General features: G+C 40.0%; 1 protein-coding gene across 1 annotated transcript in view; it reads right to left on the bottom strand.

Moving 5' to 3' along the window:
• The window catches only part of LIMCH1 (LIM and calponin homology domains 1), a 175,784-nt gene that overhangs the window by 52,116 nt on the left and 107,352 nt on the right, over positions 1–16,316 (bottom strand). The window contains exons 6-10 of the mRNA XM_030948295.1: positions 15,908–16,018; positions 11,155–11,350; positions 6,564–6,813; positions 5,626–5,898; positions 771–1,061 (exon numbers count right to left, since the gene is read on the bottom strand). Coding sequence (XP_030804155.1) covers positions 771–1,061; positions 5,626–5,898; positions 6,564–6,813; positions 11,155–11,350; positions 15,908–16,018 — 1,121 coding nt within the window. The remainder of the gene's footprint in view (positions 1–770; positions 1,062–5,625; positions 5,899–6,563; positions 6,814–11,154; positions 11,351–15,907; positions 16,019–16,316) is intronic.

Here is a 16,316-nt window from a genome sequence, read left to right as displayed (position 1 = left end):
GCAACTGAATGACACATTTGACATTTGAAAATTGAAAAGAGCTCTTAAATATTAGAAGAAGTTTTCTGAACATATTGGTTATTACAGTCAGGGCTCCCTGTAATGTGTATATAATGGTTTTCTCTAGAATCCCATCTGTTTGCCCAAATAAAATCTTTTTCAGTTTCCTGAAAAGGTCTCTACCTAGGAAATATTTGTGTTCAGCAACTTCTTAAAGGTCTGTATCACTGAGCTGAAGAAAGAAGAGATTTTCTAGGCTGAAGCCTTGTAACCCCTGATCCACTTCCCAAACCAACACTGCATAACACACATTAGGACCAGGTGCAACATAATTCAGTGCAGTGTAGCAGGCATATATACTCAGTGCCTTCACTAAAGACTCATCTGGTCTGTGTTTCATGCAGGGTATTAAAAGAACATGAGATGAAAGAAATGCATCAAAAAACGTGCACTGAAAGTGATCTGAAAAAGTGCTGAGATGCAAAACATATTTTCTAAGTTTATTCTCCACTACTCACACTCATGACCTGTCTCATGAGCTTAGATAACAAAAGCATCCTGCCTTTATCTTATTTACACTCACAGCCAATTATAACACTTCTCCTCATACTGTAACAAAAAATTAGTTTGGTTCACTTTATGGTAAGCATTAGCATTTACTTTAACCTGTAAGGTATTTTTTGTAGCCAAGACAGCTTTAGGCCTATACAGCAATATATCATGGTGAAATTAAGCATTATAATTGAAAGAATAAGACCATGAATGCACACCTTGCATGTTCCTTTTTTTCCATCTGCAATGGCTTTTTAACATCTTCCGGTTTACCTTTCTCTTTACTTGTATAGGGTCCAATTAAAAAGGAGTTAAATGGAACTATGTGCTTGGGTTGATTCATTCTGGCTCTCCGGGTGGCAAAGTCATCCTTTTCTAAATCAGGAACTCTGCTGGCTGCTTCATCTTCTGAACCAGAATCCTTTCCTTGATAATGTGTCATGAAGGGGTTGTCCTTGCGAAGGATGATGTCTGGGGTGCTTCCACTGTCTTCACATATTGGCTTTTTACTGACACAGAGCACAATTAAATAAAGCTCTTGATGCACCAGGGGAGGAGAGGGCAGTGCAGCACTCACCTCCAGGTCAAAAAAACAGCACAGGTAATCAAATATGCTCCAAGCTGCTGTTAGATTGGACAAAGCCTAGCTAGAAATAAAACTTATCATATAAAGTAGCCAATCCACAAAGACTTTACGAAAAGAAGTCAGCATGTTGGACCTTTACTTATTTTAGCTATAGCTGGAAGAACAAGTAAGAACAAATTTTAGCATACGAGATGCAGCGAATGTATGACCATAACTGGCAGTATTAAACTTCTTGAACACTTCAAACAAAGGAAGAAATGTGATGCAAATATCTGAAACCTGGCAAATGTTGTTGAGTTGAAATAGCAAATATTTCACATTTTTCTTAATAGGTCTATTTAAAAAAAAACAAACAAAAACCTATCTTAGTAATCACGGAGGCTGTCTACCCTAGTATTCTTAACTGCTTTCTCCTCACATGCACCATGATTGATTCTTTTCCCAATTAACCTTTCCTTTCCCATAGAATAAGCCCTCTATGCCAATTCCTCTATGCCTCTGTGCCAGATGACATACTGTAGCTGCAATGATAGCACACCAGTGATATTGGCATGCCAGAAAATATTGCCGCCTGCCTTCGTCAGAAGCACAACTGCTATCAACACAGCCTTGCTGTTACTGAAGATTATGACAGTAAAGACACTTGACAGCTGGCACCCATAAAGATTAAGCTTATTTTAACTTGTAAGGGTTAATACTCTTTGGCAAACTGAAAAGACAGATGGCAGGAGCTAGGCAACTCTCGCATTTAAAAATATAATTGTTCATATTGATATTTTAGGAAGTTGGGCAGCAAGGACTGTTCCATGCAGTACTTTTGTAGGCATTTACTCTGTCATGTAGCACACCTTGCTGTACAAAGCGAAATCGAGGGGATCACAAAGGATTAAACAGACTGGCATTAAGAAAGTGAATCTAAATAGCTCAGGGGTTGCTCTGAGTTTCTCTACTATCTTAAATGTAAATATTGCTTTTTAAAAGCATTTAAAACATTTTAAATCCATGGAAGCCCACTACATGTACCACTTATTTTACATTCTCAGCTGCTCTTTCAAAGTACTGCTCCACAAAGTTGCTGGAGAAAATTATGGGGAAGCCATAAACCATCCCTGGCAGAGTAGCCTGGCTCAGGCTCAAAGGACACACAAAACTGTCTGCCTTTGCCTTCTTATGCTGCAAAACACAGGATCTCCTGTTAGGGATGTGGACAGTACGGTCTCAAACTAGCTAAAGGCAAATTTTTCCTTAGATCTCTCTGAAGGATCAAAATGTCACTTAAGGCAACAGAACAACACTGGCCAGTAGCATTCCAAATGGGAACTGCTGTCCCTTTTCCTCATGAATATTTTGTCCCTTTTCCTCATGAATATTTCTGCTCACAACAGCTTCAGAAACAGCTGGCTCACCAAGTAATTATTTAATAAGAACTGCTGGATTTTTCAGTCTCATGTCCACCAACAGTAGTGAAGCTTGAGAGCATCAAATGTAGCATTTCTGAGAGTAGTGTTTTTGGCAACAAAGAAATACTGAGTTATAGTACTCAAAAGTGCAACTATGAGTCATTGCAATACGAAACTTATGGCTTTTAGTGTGTAAAGAGACTTCAGAAATCACTTTCTAGGTTGAGAATATTTTCCATTCATTTACTATTTTTTTCATGGAATCAAAGACTAGCTGTGACCTTTTGGGGTCTTCTGAAACGGTTTATGATGGTCTCAAAAGTATTTTTTAAGGTCAGTTTATCATGGTATAGATAGCAAATATTAAATAGTAGATTTAGCTGCAAATTGCTCTTGCACACCCAGCCCCAGCCGTTGCAGAAACAGTAAATGGGTCAATGCTGGTACAGCAGGTGCTTCCAAAGTGACTTGCAGGCATTTTCCCACCCTGAAGCAAGGTCTCATACAGGTTTTTGGATCCTTATATTGCATTTCAGAACAATGGAAGGATTTTGGATCCCTATGCTCCGTCAAGGTAAGAGTCCATGTTATTTTCCAATGAACATTCATAAGAGCTTGCTCACATTTCTCTTAAATCCTCCTCTCCACCATCTTTTTAAACACAATTATTTTCTTTTTAGGGTATCTCCATGAATGTGATCCCTAGCTTTCATATACAATACAGTAATTAAGAGACAGATGTGCAGGCAGTAAGCAAGCAAGGAGGATCACATATCAATGAAACAACATGCAACAGAGACAATTCACTCTTTTCGGAAGGGTAATTACTTTTTGGCATGCATTTGTATAGCATCTAATTCAGCTAACTAAAGGAGCTCTTTCCTAGAACATCCTACAGCAATGGAGACAGGCACTTAGACTTCAAGCAAAAAATACATTTGCATACAAGTTCAAATCTTTCCTGTTCAGGACTCAGAAAAGTCCCCTACTGAGTTTAAGCTTTAGGAACAATTAGATGCCTTGTAGAACTCAAAAGTCACAGTGGGTGTCCTCCAGAGGTCATTAAGTTGAGAGGAAACAAACAACTCAAAGGAACTGAAATAAAACTGACAACCTCAGGTGAAAAAACAAAAGAGAGGCTGGTATCAGAGAAAGATGAGGAAGTAAGAAGGGTGAAAGAAAAAAAATCAGAACACAGAAACAAGAGAAACTGAGAATTGCTGGATGCTGTTAGTGCATGGAAAATTGAACTTGGCAAGAAGAGAGATAAAATGGAGATGTTCAGAGAAGAATAATAAGACATTAAGAAATATGGTTAAACGTATCCTAAAGTGTCACTACTAAATTCTTCCTTTCTCCTCCCACTATTCTTCCACTTTCACACAAAAAGAATTTTCCTTACAGACTTCTGTCCTCTGTGCCTTTTCTGCTGTTTCTTCCTACAATCCCCAGAAGCAGGCTCTTACTTTGCTACAGTGATGCTTGGGTTACAAAGCTCTGCTCTTTGACCCTTAGCTGGAAGAGAAAACTGTCATCTCCTCCTTCTTCCAGCTGCCAAATTCCACAAGTCATTTCCACTGAGAGCAAGGAAGAAAAGTTACTTATTATTTCTCCTCCCTTCTCTGTAAGGGCTGTAAGGACAACATGTTGTCCAAGGAAAGAACCACACAGTTGCTCACACATCCTTCTCCTTTGTGGACATCAAAACAGATCAAGCACAGAGTTGGAAAGGGTCTCTCAACATGGTGAGCATCCTCCAAATGCAAACAGAGCTATTTGTTATGCACTGCACTGCTAAACACAAGCAATGACTGCATTTTACTACATATTACTACATTACTACCATTAATACTACAGCCTTGGACTCAGAATAGAATTATGCTAATTCCCCTCTGGTTTATGGACTCCCAGCAGACTAGCACACTAAGTGAGGCTGAAGAATGAATTTGTGCCAGACAGCTCCTCATCATTGGTACTGGGCTTTGTCAAAAGTAATACCCCACAGCCAGAGAAACACTGGTTCAGTACAGCTCGACAACAGTGAAGTAGACCTGAGAAGGGGACATGTGACAGCATATATTCTGTGACTATTTCATCTGCGTATGGGACATCCGTATGTGGCTGCACACCAGCTTCACTGCACCTATGAATAAACACATGAGCTGCATTTCTTCCTACTACATTTCAAAGCCCAGACTGTAGACCAGCAACTGATAAACTATTCACTGTTAGGATTTCACCCTACAATCCAAAACAAAATGTTTTGGACAGGAGGACATTTGGACACTTACCCTTTAACCAAACCATTTTGATTGTTTATAAGTGCCTTATCTTCTGACACGTTAGCTAAAACTCTGCTATGCAGGTCATCCCCAAGAGCAGAAGGGATTGAGATGATGGAAAGGCATGGGCTGTGAACCTAGCCATCATTCAGCTCTCAAGTTAAAGAATAGGAAATATCCAAATTGGACATCATCCAAAAATAAATAACATAGGTAATAAGTGAATAACTACATATATTCTATTATAAAGTCAGGCAAATTATGTCTGCTGTACTATGCCTCCATACTTAAATGGTACATGTGTTAACAAGCACTGTGCTTTTATAGTTCCTGCCATTAAAAATAAATGTATCATTTACTAAGACAGCTAAAAATATCAACCACCTAAAAAGTGTGGTTCAGTACACTAAACTATCCCACCAGCAACAAGCAATGTAAATTCCTGAACCCTTTACCTAAACTAGGCATTTAATGTAGATTTCTATATATTTTTATTAAATACAAGAAAGTATTAAGTGGAAGGTGACAGGTAATCTGTGTAGTTGTTTTCTTGGAGCCGGTTTACATTATGCTGTAAGACAGTACAATTTCTCAACACAAATGCAGCTAGCATCATACAACTCTGCAATCCACAGCTGCCACATCACAAGGTTTTTCAAACCAAGACCTTCACTAGCAATTGTGAGTGCTTAGCAGACTGGATTTTTGTTAGGAGATATGAAATCACAGCAGTTCAAGGAAGCTCACACTTCAGGCAATCCTACAATAGTGAAGCGTGCACGATTTCCCACACCACTGGGCTAACCTGCCGTAGCGCTCGGCTGCTGACATGACCTTAATGCCAGCTTGTTCCAGTCTTCTTAACTTTCTGATCTCTTCCACATCTTTCCCCTTGGGTGCTGATGTTTCTTTTGCACTACATGAAGGAGACTGGTCTATGGAGTTTTCTGCACCTTGATTCACACCTAATTGATTTTTAAGGGAGCTTGCTTCAGGAGCCATGGAGCCCAATTTCTCCTTTTCACACAGTCCTGATGTTTCATTCAGTTCTTCTTCTATGGTTTCAGGGTGGGGTTTGCTATTGAATTATACAAGGTAGTTTAATGTAGGCTGTGCTTAAAACATACATACTATAAGCACATTTTGCTGAAGTCAAGATGCCAAAGGAGGAATTCTGATGAATAATCAGGGTAGATAATTATGCTCTTTAAAGGAAGTTGTTTCTTAGTCCAAATCAAAAGTGAAGTATTAATTGACAAAACCAACATGCAGTCACATGCAGAGTCACAGCTATATAAGCCATACTGGTGTATTAAATACAACATACAAATAAATTTATTTTACAAAAAACCCACAGCAAAAATATTATCTGTTTTGATTAAACATATAAAATAGTACTTTTAATTATCATTTGTCAATAATTGTCTTGAGAACTGAAACAGATTGTCCAGAACAGTTTTTTCCAGCCTTGGGGTTGAGTCAACATCCACGTTACTTACATTAACCAGTATCTTGTCAAACAGAAGCTATACATTGCATTGTATGGTAAATAATTACATCACAGCAAAGATTTTCCACTTGTTACTTTACTACTAGCCTCACCATTTGCTAAAAACTACTTATCAGTACCACACCAGCAAGAGATTTATTACAGCATCATACACCTTGTGAAAAGAATGAAAACTGGGCAAGTGTCAGAGCACCATCAGTGAGGAGAGGAGGAGGTGGACAGGCCAGTCTTACCTGAAGGGTCTGTCTCCCAGCGGTGACGTCGCTGTGCTCCAGCTCTTTCGGTACTCCTCTCGTTCGGCTTTCTTCTTCCGAAGCGGAGCAGGTACATAGAAAGTCTGATTACTCTTGTTTGGGAGGTACTGGTTAAAAGGCACAGCTGATTTAGGTTCACCATGTGAGGTCCGCCTCGCCAACATATCATCTTTTTTCACATCTGGCATCTTTCTGTGTGGCAGGTCAGTTTCCGAGTCACTTCCTCTCCCTAGTGACGAAGGAGGAAAAAAGTTCTGTTTTATTTTCATTTTCATCCAGTTCTTTGGGTTATTTTTAAACTATAAGTCAGGGAAGAAACCACCAAAAAATTACATTTAGCCACTGTTACCTGCATTTGTATTTTAAAATCAGTCACTGAAGGTAGTAGCCACAACATCTACACAGACAGATAACTTTTTTCCTTCATTCCCTAGAAAATTCATCTTCAGCCACAGGCCACATCAAAAAACCTTAGGTTAAAACTAAGCCAGACTTGTCAGATAGGGCAGAAGTTTGCCTAAAGCCCAGATGACTCCTAGTTGTACATAAGGGCATGTCTGATCTGATTCACAGTCTTGAACCTGGACTAATAGGTGCTTAACTCAAGCACAACACAAGCAAAAAAAAGGTTCCATGTTGTATAGCTACAGAATGGCAGGAATATGTGGATGTTCCTACACACACATTAACCCAGCAGTTTGAACACTGACAGCATCAACTTCAGTCAAGACCTGAGAACAGCAGCTGCTGCTGTGAACCAGAAGGCTTGATGGTCTCTCTCCAGTCTCAGTGGTTGCCTAGTCAATCAGTCTAGCACACTGCAGAACAGAGAGACACTTAATACCCAGATGGAAAGGTGCAACGACAGGGGGAAGTGATCTCAGGATTTCTCAGTGATCTCAGGATGTTAGATCAGTACAGCAAAGAAATAGTGGCAGAGAAAAATCAAGAGTTTGAGAGAATAAGTTATGAGGTTAGCAGAGCTGGGTGACCACTTGATTTTGCTCAAATGAACTAAACTTCCTAATATTTACATAGCATTTAAAACACTGAAACTTAGGCAAGTTTCTGAATTGGAATTCCCAAATTATAGGAGAAACATCTTAAAGAGCATTAACAGTGTAGAACTTCCCATTTTGGAAGCCTAGATTCCCTGCATCATCATGAGCCTCTTAAAATAATTGACAAAGGAGTTATGCAAATAGTTTTCTCCCAGCAGTATAACCTTATCACAGGCCCTGGTTTGAAGAGTGAAATGGAGTGTGTTCAGCCATTTGTCCCATCAGCATTTGCATGTTCTCCAAGCTCTGGGCAGGTGAATGTCTCTGGTCCTTGGCCCCTCTGCAGCACTTGCATCTGCAATTAGCCGTTCCCCCTTTTAGGGTGGAGGGAAGCCACTCAGGTTGTGTCCTCTTGTTAATACAGAACACTAGTGATTAATAGCTAATTCACTGTGCTACATACTGAACAACTGAAAACAATGAAGTCATAAAAATCACAAGTAGTTTGTGTATAATTCAAAGAGGGGGAAGAAAAAAGAGGTCTAAATATGCTAGGAATGTTATTTGCAAAGAGCTTTTGCAGTAGATCGAGTTATTCGTGATTTTCTTGGAGAGAGACGAAGAAGAGTGAAAAGGAACAGTAGGAAAAGACATGACGCAATGGAAACGAATGTTAGACAGAGATCACAATGCATTTTTTGTCAGTAATCTTTCACTTGAACAATTTTTGTTAACAACCTTGACAACTAGCACCACAATTGGTACCCTGAATCTATGTCAAAACAAAAAGTGGAGATACCATCACAGAATCGTGGGTGTCTGAGGACAGCTGAGGTTTGAAGGGCTGTAGTGTCACTAGACAAAGCAGGGCACAGAGTAAGTAAAAGACAATAAAAAGATCCCTTACTGTTATTTGCTATTCTGATTGCTTTTGACTTTGCTCTGGTGTCTATTTTTGTAACACATCAAAACCAGTCTTGAACTGGCAGACAGAAAGGATGAAATAGATAACCACAGTAGCAGAGGAATTAGAACACATTCCTGTTGTTACTGATGTGCCTACCAGCATCCCCAAGCTGAGTACTTCAAAGAAAAACAGCTTCTTTAATTATTCATATCTTACTCATGAAATTATTTTCAGCTCAAATTTGCAAAAAAAATACTTGAAGCCAAAGTACCAAATGGAAGATGCAGCTGTGCTCTACATTTATAACCTAAAGTTTGTTGTTCTGCATTTTCAAGTAGAAGCAGCAGCGGTTTCCACAACTAGTAACGAGCAATTATACACTATAGACATGCAAAGATCCTTCTTAAAAGGATCCATGCACAACTGCTGGCCAAGCAGACCATTTTATTAACTGGCAACTCTAAAGGCAGTTCAGTCTGCAATTCTACTGTGTTTTAAATAACTGTTCTACTCTACCACAGGTTTTGTTTTTTTGCTAAGGGACAGGCTCTCCACGGGACACCAGAGCAGTTCCTCAACAATGAAACTAATTACAGATGGCATTTGTGAAGGCAGTATTACATACTGCTTCTACCTAAACTAATCACCTTAGCATCACTTAAATAATGACTATTCAGGCTTTTATTTCTTCTAGAATTGGAAGGAATCATAGTTTTAGTTCACAATAATATTATGTGGTTTATAAAGCTCCTATTTGAATGGAGAAAGAAGTAATGAAAGCAAAATGTTTTCCTCCATCTAACTTGCATATAGAATTATAGAATTGTTTAGGTTGGAAAAGACCTCTAAGATCATCGAGTCCACTATACTGTTTCTATCAAAAACTACTAACAGCTGAGTAAAACACTGGCCTGCTGGGACCACAGGAAGAGGTTCAACATAAAAGAGGTCAGCCAAGTTACATCTCACCTGCAACTGTTGGAGGAGACAGCTGTGAAATTATGGCAGTAGTAAGCAGGAAAATAGGACAAAGTAGAAAGTGTTGGCTGGACAAGTCAGACACGTGCACACGGCATCTGCACGCACCCTGGTTAAAGACTAATCTTTCAGAACAAGCTTTGTGTGTTTTCATCTTATTTTGTGTTTGTTACAGACTCAGGAACGTGACAAGATAGTAGTATGTCTTAGCAAACAATCTGTGGCAAACAATCACAAAACCTTTCTAACATCTGATAATACGGCTGAAGATGACAGGAAGCATCTACAGGACATATGTAACTGGCTGTCTTGCAGATCCAAGTAAGCATGGACACTGGGCACCCCTTGGGCACCCGGGGTCTAATTTTTCATTAGCACATGTGAGGTGTTCCTATTTGCCAACACCATGCTTGTCTCATTTGAGAAGGCAGAAAAGCCTTTTATATATATATTTTTATATATATTATACATATTTTATAATGTGGAGTCTGTGCTCTGCTCAGTGTCTGAGGAGTCATGAGGCTGTTTCAGGGAATCAGCCCCAGTAGCCAATTCTGGATGGTCAACCAGTAACAGCCTAAACACCACAGGCTACTCAGAGCAGCAGAGTCAATCTTAGCTCTGATTTTCCCAGGGCTCTTTCATAATTCTACTGTGATACCAGCTCTCCCTGCCAGCTTTCCAGTTCTAAGGAGTTCCCCATCACCTCAGGAAATGTTTCATGTGTCCGCTTATGATTAGCACCAGTTTCTTTCAAACTGCCAAAAGCAGTATGAACATCTGGCTCCTACCAAAAAATCTTCCTGCCTTTCCTTTTTAAATTAAAAAAACAACATTACTAAGGAGAAGTGATTCATGTGTGCAACATAACTTCATCTGATGAAATTTGACTTATTCATCTGTTTATCAGGAATGTAACTGCACAGAAAGAGCCTCAATAATGCATCCTTTTGTCCTAAACTAGAATCCTACTCATGACAGGTAACCTAAGTGCATGCTCCACACCTATTCATAGCAAATCCTTCTTCATCCAGCATGCTGTGTTTACAAGCCTCTGAGAACCTCTTGGAATCAGAAAAGAAAGGCAGAGAAGCCATTCTGTATGCCCAGAGCTGCCTGTCCTCTCACAAATGTGTACAAAGCTCTAATGCTGAGACATATTAATTTACCCAATTTTCTAAATGCCATATAAAGATATATGACATTTGATAAAGTGCTGTACATCAGCATTCAAAACTCTGCCAAGTATCAGACATTCTCAAGATATTTCTATGTCATTTATCTGCCCTGCATTTACTTAAGCAAACATTCTATTCGCTACAATTCACTATACCTTGTTCCTGTAATTTTATGTCTTGCTTCAGCCTAGTTTGTAAGTTAAAATGAGTCTGCATAACATCCTCTTACACCAAAACCCAGAAAAACACTCTTCCCGTCATAAAACTACACTGCAATGATGTAACTCATTTCCCAGTGCTGCACTATCTTGAGACAAACTTCAGGTAAGCCGTTGGCAAAGTCATCTACACCTCAAGGAGCACAGATCAGCATTCACAGAGAAGTTCTCCCAGCGGATTTGCCCGATTCAGAGGCTGTGTGCAGCTTCTGAATGGCACATTTATTCCAGAAATGCTACTTATATGTCACAATGTTCTGCATGTGCTGCACTGTGACTGGTACTTACCATCACTACTCCCTCTGAGCACTACATCTGGAGACGGTGTCTGCTGCGAGCGGGAGCCAAAGGAGTCCAGACTGTCGAAGGAATCATCTCTGCCGTGGCGAGGCGGGGAGAGGGAATCACTGCGCTCCGAGTCCCAGCAGTCTATGTAGCCGCTGTCACGAATGCTGCGCTTGGGGCTCTCAATATCCTCTGTTTCCTACACGGAAATACAGCAGGAACCTCCTCAGAAAGAAGGCACTGACATACTCGTGAGATGCATTACACACAAAAAAACAAAGCATCTTCCCAAGTACTAAAAATCTCCTCCCCAAAAAAGGGTTTCCTTGGTTCTTGCCCCTTCTTCCCTCCAAAACAAAGTGCAAGCTTGCAATAAACCAGTTTTATGCTGTTTAAGAAGAAACTACTCTCATTAGATTAGTACAATGAACTGAGAAAAAGTTCCAATAGACCAGCTAATAAACTGATCAAAAGTGAAAGAAACCTGAAACTTGACTTGTCGTCCACAGTCCATAGCACAGCCAACAGCACTACAATTTTAACATCGTGCCTGCATCAGGTTTAAGTTTGCTGCTTTCCAAAAGATCCCCCCCGCCTCTCCTTGCCCATCTATTGTATCTGGCCAGGACCCCAGCAGACAGCATTTGTTGTTGCTGCTTCAGCTCAGCAAAATAATAAAGCAGTGTGCCCCAGCCTCCGTCTACCTTGAAGAGAAATTCCTGTTATGAAAGAGGGATGTCTTTCTCAAGCAATCAGCAATGAAAAATATGCAAAATGCTTTTCCCGATGCCTCAGAAGAATTCAGTTGTGCTCTTTACTCTTTGCCAGCTCCTGGCTCTGGGGGATATGAAAGCACTTGTAGCTGACCCACATGTTCAGAGCAGGGAGAACAATGGTTGTCTTTGACAGCCCTGTGATTATAAATTCTTTCCAGTGCAAGCAGCACATACTAAAACACTGAAACTCCAGCAGAGGGAAAGGTCAATAGAAGCCATCCTCACTCTTGCATTATAATAAATTCCTTGTTTTAGAGAGTGTCTTAATATTAATTACAATCGCACAGACTGAGAAAAAACAAAAATAACTAAGTTTGTTCAGAGATAAATCTGGTTTTTTCTCCCCCAACAGTAAGTAAAGTCAGAGATGTGGGTGCCATTATCAGACTGACATTTTGTGACCCAAAGAGGCTGGAATGTGATTTTCTTTTTTTCCCAGAAGCATTTGAATATTAATTCCTAATTAAGAAGCACCCCCTGCTTACCACTAGCTGAAGCACAATGGCTATATTGAGCTGAGCTCCCACTGTCCCTGACTGCTAAGGTTTTACCCATCACTAGTATTGCCAATGAGAAGATCAATCAGGAATATCACAGTATGCTGTGGTGGAATGCCTCCACAAAAAACCAGTTTTGCCATACAAGTGATGGAGAGTGGAGAGCCCTGCAGTAATTCACCAACACTCCCCTGACGAACAAGAGGGAGGCTTGAAGCAAAACTGAGACATCAGACCAAACGCCCCGCAAACTTTTCAGGAAGAAGGCCTAATTAGTGCCACTCACTACTAATCTGCCAAAATACCACATTAAGGCCAGCGGCAAAGGTCACCTAAGGCCAAGCTAAACTGTGGTAATGCCATTAAGTAACCTCACAGTAAATGGAAGTGAAAATATATTCTAAAAACAGACAAAATGCATCTAAAAAAGTTATAAGGAATCCTATATAATTTCCTTTCCCAATTCTGCTTAGTGAACTAAAATGCTGGTAGAAACAAGAGACAACAAAAAAATCTGTCTCCCTGAAATCTGCATGAATTACACACAGCCAAGAACAAATCTACAAATCCTATCAAAATCCCGTTTGTGACACGATCCAAAAATCTTTTAAAAAATCCAAATTCCTTCAATCCGCTCATCCCTTCATACCAATCAGCTATTCTCAATCTTTAGGCACACTTCCATTTTCCTAAATTACTGTATTTGAATGACACAGAACTGTTCAGCAGCCACAGGGACTTCAACTGGGCAAAAAGCCCCATCCCGCATTCACTATCTCTCAAGAGTTTGAAATCAGTCCAATTGTGAACTAATGAGTTCTGCAGAACTTGCTTTCAATGGCCTGTTTATGTTAATTTTGCATGCTGCTCACTAGGAATTAGGAGGCAGGCACCAGGACAGGATCCTAGACTTCTGTAAACATGTTCTTTACAGCTTTCCCCTTGGCAGAGACACTCTCACAACACAATGCTGTCACACAGACGGGTGCTTGTCCTGCCTTGAGCAAACGTCATCTCCCAAATGCTATCAGTGGGAATGTGCTTATCTGTGGGACTGATAACACCAAGGCATGACACACCACAGTGCATTAGTCTTTCACATTATCTAATTAAAAAAATAGTATGCCACAGAGCAGCAGTCAAAGTGTGATTGCTAAATACAAGATGCATTTGTCCAGGAAGTTCCACCCACTGAATATAATCAAAAAGCCATTGATATTTTGTCATTGGGAATTTCTAGTTTTAAAGTAAAGAAGAATGAGTACTCATATAGTTAATGAAATTAAAAACAGAATAGCATGAAAAAAATTAGAAATTAATATCCCCTTCAGCATGAGAAGTAGAAAAAGATGGGTCCAACACAACTTACATCAGAGCTGTCTTTTGATTTGCTTATTAAAAAAGGAGGGCAGAGAGGATTTACAACAGAAACACTAAACCACACTGAATTTATGGTTGATTTAGTTATTAAATTCTGTGGAAAAAACGCCAGCAGAGAATGTGATAAAGTGTCTTTTCATCACTTGAGCTCAGCTATAAAGAACATCGGAGTGTTGCACAGCATGATTAACATGTTATACTTTACAACGAAATCCTCTTCAAATGCAGTAACATACAAACCCACAACTGTCAGTGGGAAATACTGCAGGGCTACAAGAGTAGGGACATGGTAAAAGAAGTCACCAGCAGCCGTCACAGCAGCATCACCCTGAATAAGACTTTTCAGGACTGCAAAATGCTCTGTTTATGCATTAAAGGCATATATGCTCTCAGCTCTTATGAGACCTCTACCCTGCTCCAAGCTCCAACATTTGCAACAAATCAAGTACCAGCCTCTTGCTTATGTCCTTAATTTGCAGCACTCTGCAATGCCCAGCCAGGCACTTCACGACCACCAGCTCCCTGGAGAATGCTTCCTTTTGCCCCTAGCCTATTTCATCCCACAAAAGGGTTCAAGATAGGACCTCCAAAATGCTCTGGTGATTAGTTTCATGGATAAATATCACCTGGAAAAAGCAGAGCCTTGTGGTGTGAGGTTAAACATTAAAAAATAAATCATGATACCATGCAGCACTAACACTGTGGCTACCTGCACTTTGGCAATTGTTCTGTGCTAGCTCCCTTTTTTGGGTTTGTTTCACCTTTCAGACCCTTTGGAGTGCAAGAGTGCTCCCTCCTTGCATCTTCTACTTGTAAACAACTCAACTACTAACTTTATCTTTTTGTTGCTCAGGCTCAGTCATATCACTCATGAGTCTCAAAGTCCCAAATGATAAGCACAGGTCATTAAAATGAAAACTAAAATAAACTTCTCTAGAGAAGCAGGATGGATGTTCTCTTTTCTTCTCCATTTTCACCTGCTTGTTCAGAAGAGGGCTCACAAACAGGAATTTTACCCATCTAGTTAAGGTTCTCTGGTCACACCAGGGTGTAGGAGCTGCTATCAGACAGACAGACAAGCATTTCTTCCTCTCCAGTGGTGCTGGCCCTGTGAGATCCCAGAATGAAGACCTGCAGCTGGCACAGTTGCAGCAGCACAGAGCTGAAGGACAATTTAAGTCCAGAGAGTCTCCCATGGTCCCCAGACCCTACTGCCTGTGATGACATGGCCATTACCTGAGCTGGGGAGGGAATAGCAGGCACAAGGCTTTTTGTGGTTGCAGAATGTGTCTGCACAGCCTTTCCCAAGCACTATGTCCAACACAAGTGGTGCCAGTACGTGGTGCTGCCCATCTTCTTCCACACCCGCTCCTTGCCCCTTCCATCCCAAAGAAAGGCAGGTTTGGTTTTCAGTGCTAACCATCAGCATTAACCATGAGGTTAAGTGTCTGATGTTGAGGTTCAGGGCAGGCTAGAATGCTCAACCAAAAATCTTCAAACCACCCTGCAGCAATCACAATTTTCCTCTTCCAACAGAGAACAGTTCATCATAAACCACCAAATATGATTTCAACCAGAATTTAGAGCTTGGCAGAAACAGATTTATCCTAACTATGCCTTTGGTGAAACATAATCTCCTTCTCCTCCATTTCAGCTTTATTTAGAGCCTTTGGTTTGATGTTTTATGTTGCAACACAAAACCAAAAAAGCTGCCCATGAGACTGAATGTTTTAAAGAAGAAAAAAAACTATGTTTTTGTGAGTCCTACCATGTTACTTTTGCATCTCAGCTCTTCTAGCTGAAACTTCTGTCATAAATGAAAATAATTCAAACCAAAACACATGGAAATTAAGATAAAAGAGCAACATGACAATTCTAAAGCCCTGTTTGACATCACTTGCTGCATCACTGATGCCACCACAAAGCTGGCTGCCAAAGTGGTTTTCAGTTTGGTAGAATCAGAAACATTTTTGATGTAAGTAGAGGTTTACTAAGGAATTTGCACTCCAGCCCCCCTTCTCTCACATTTAGAAAGAAACGGTTTATTTATAAGAGCAATAATTTCAAGTAAATTTCCATTCCCAAAACATAACAAAAAGATACCTTTCTCATTTGTGCCAGGAAGCCTTCAAACTCCTTCAGGTTCAGGGTTGATCCACTGTATGATGTGCAGCTGTTTGCTGCTTTCCCTAGCCAATAAATGGTGACTAATACCTGCAGAAGTTAATAAGAATTAATTTCAGCCATCTACATAGTCCTGTAGCTAAATTTACTTCCTTGCAACATCCCTCATCTATTCTAAACTGCACAGCAGCACAAGATTTTTTTATAAATCAGAACTGAAAGTGTCTGTCAAAGGTTAAACATAAATACATCAGGCAACTATGAATGTTTAAACAGTCCTAAAAAATATGTAACTTAACATATTATCTCCCTGGTATTTTAAATAAAAATAATAAGGGTGTTATGTCTGCCTGGAAAAATAAACAGAAAAGATGGATCTGAGTAGAAA

Source organism: Camarhynchus parvulus, chromosome 4, assembly GCF_901933205.1.
Source record: "Camarhynchus parvulus chromosome 4, STF_HiC, whole genome shotgun sequence".
Classification (NCBI taxonomy): Eukaryota; Metazoa; Chordata; class Aves; order Passeriformes; family Thraupidae; genus Camarhynchus; species Camarhynchus parvulus.
This window is presented reverse-complemented; position numbering and strand designations above follow the sequence as displayed.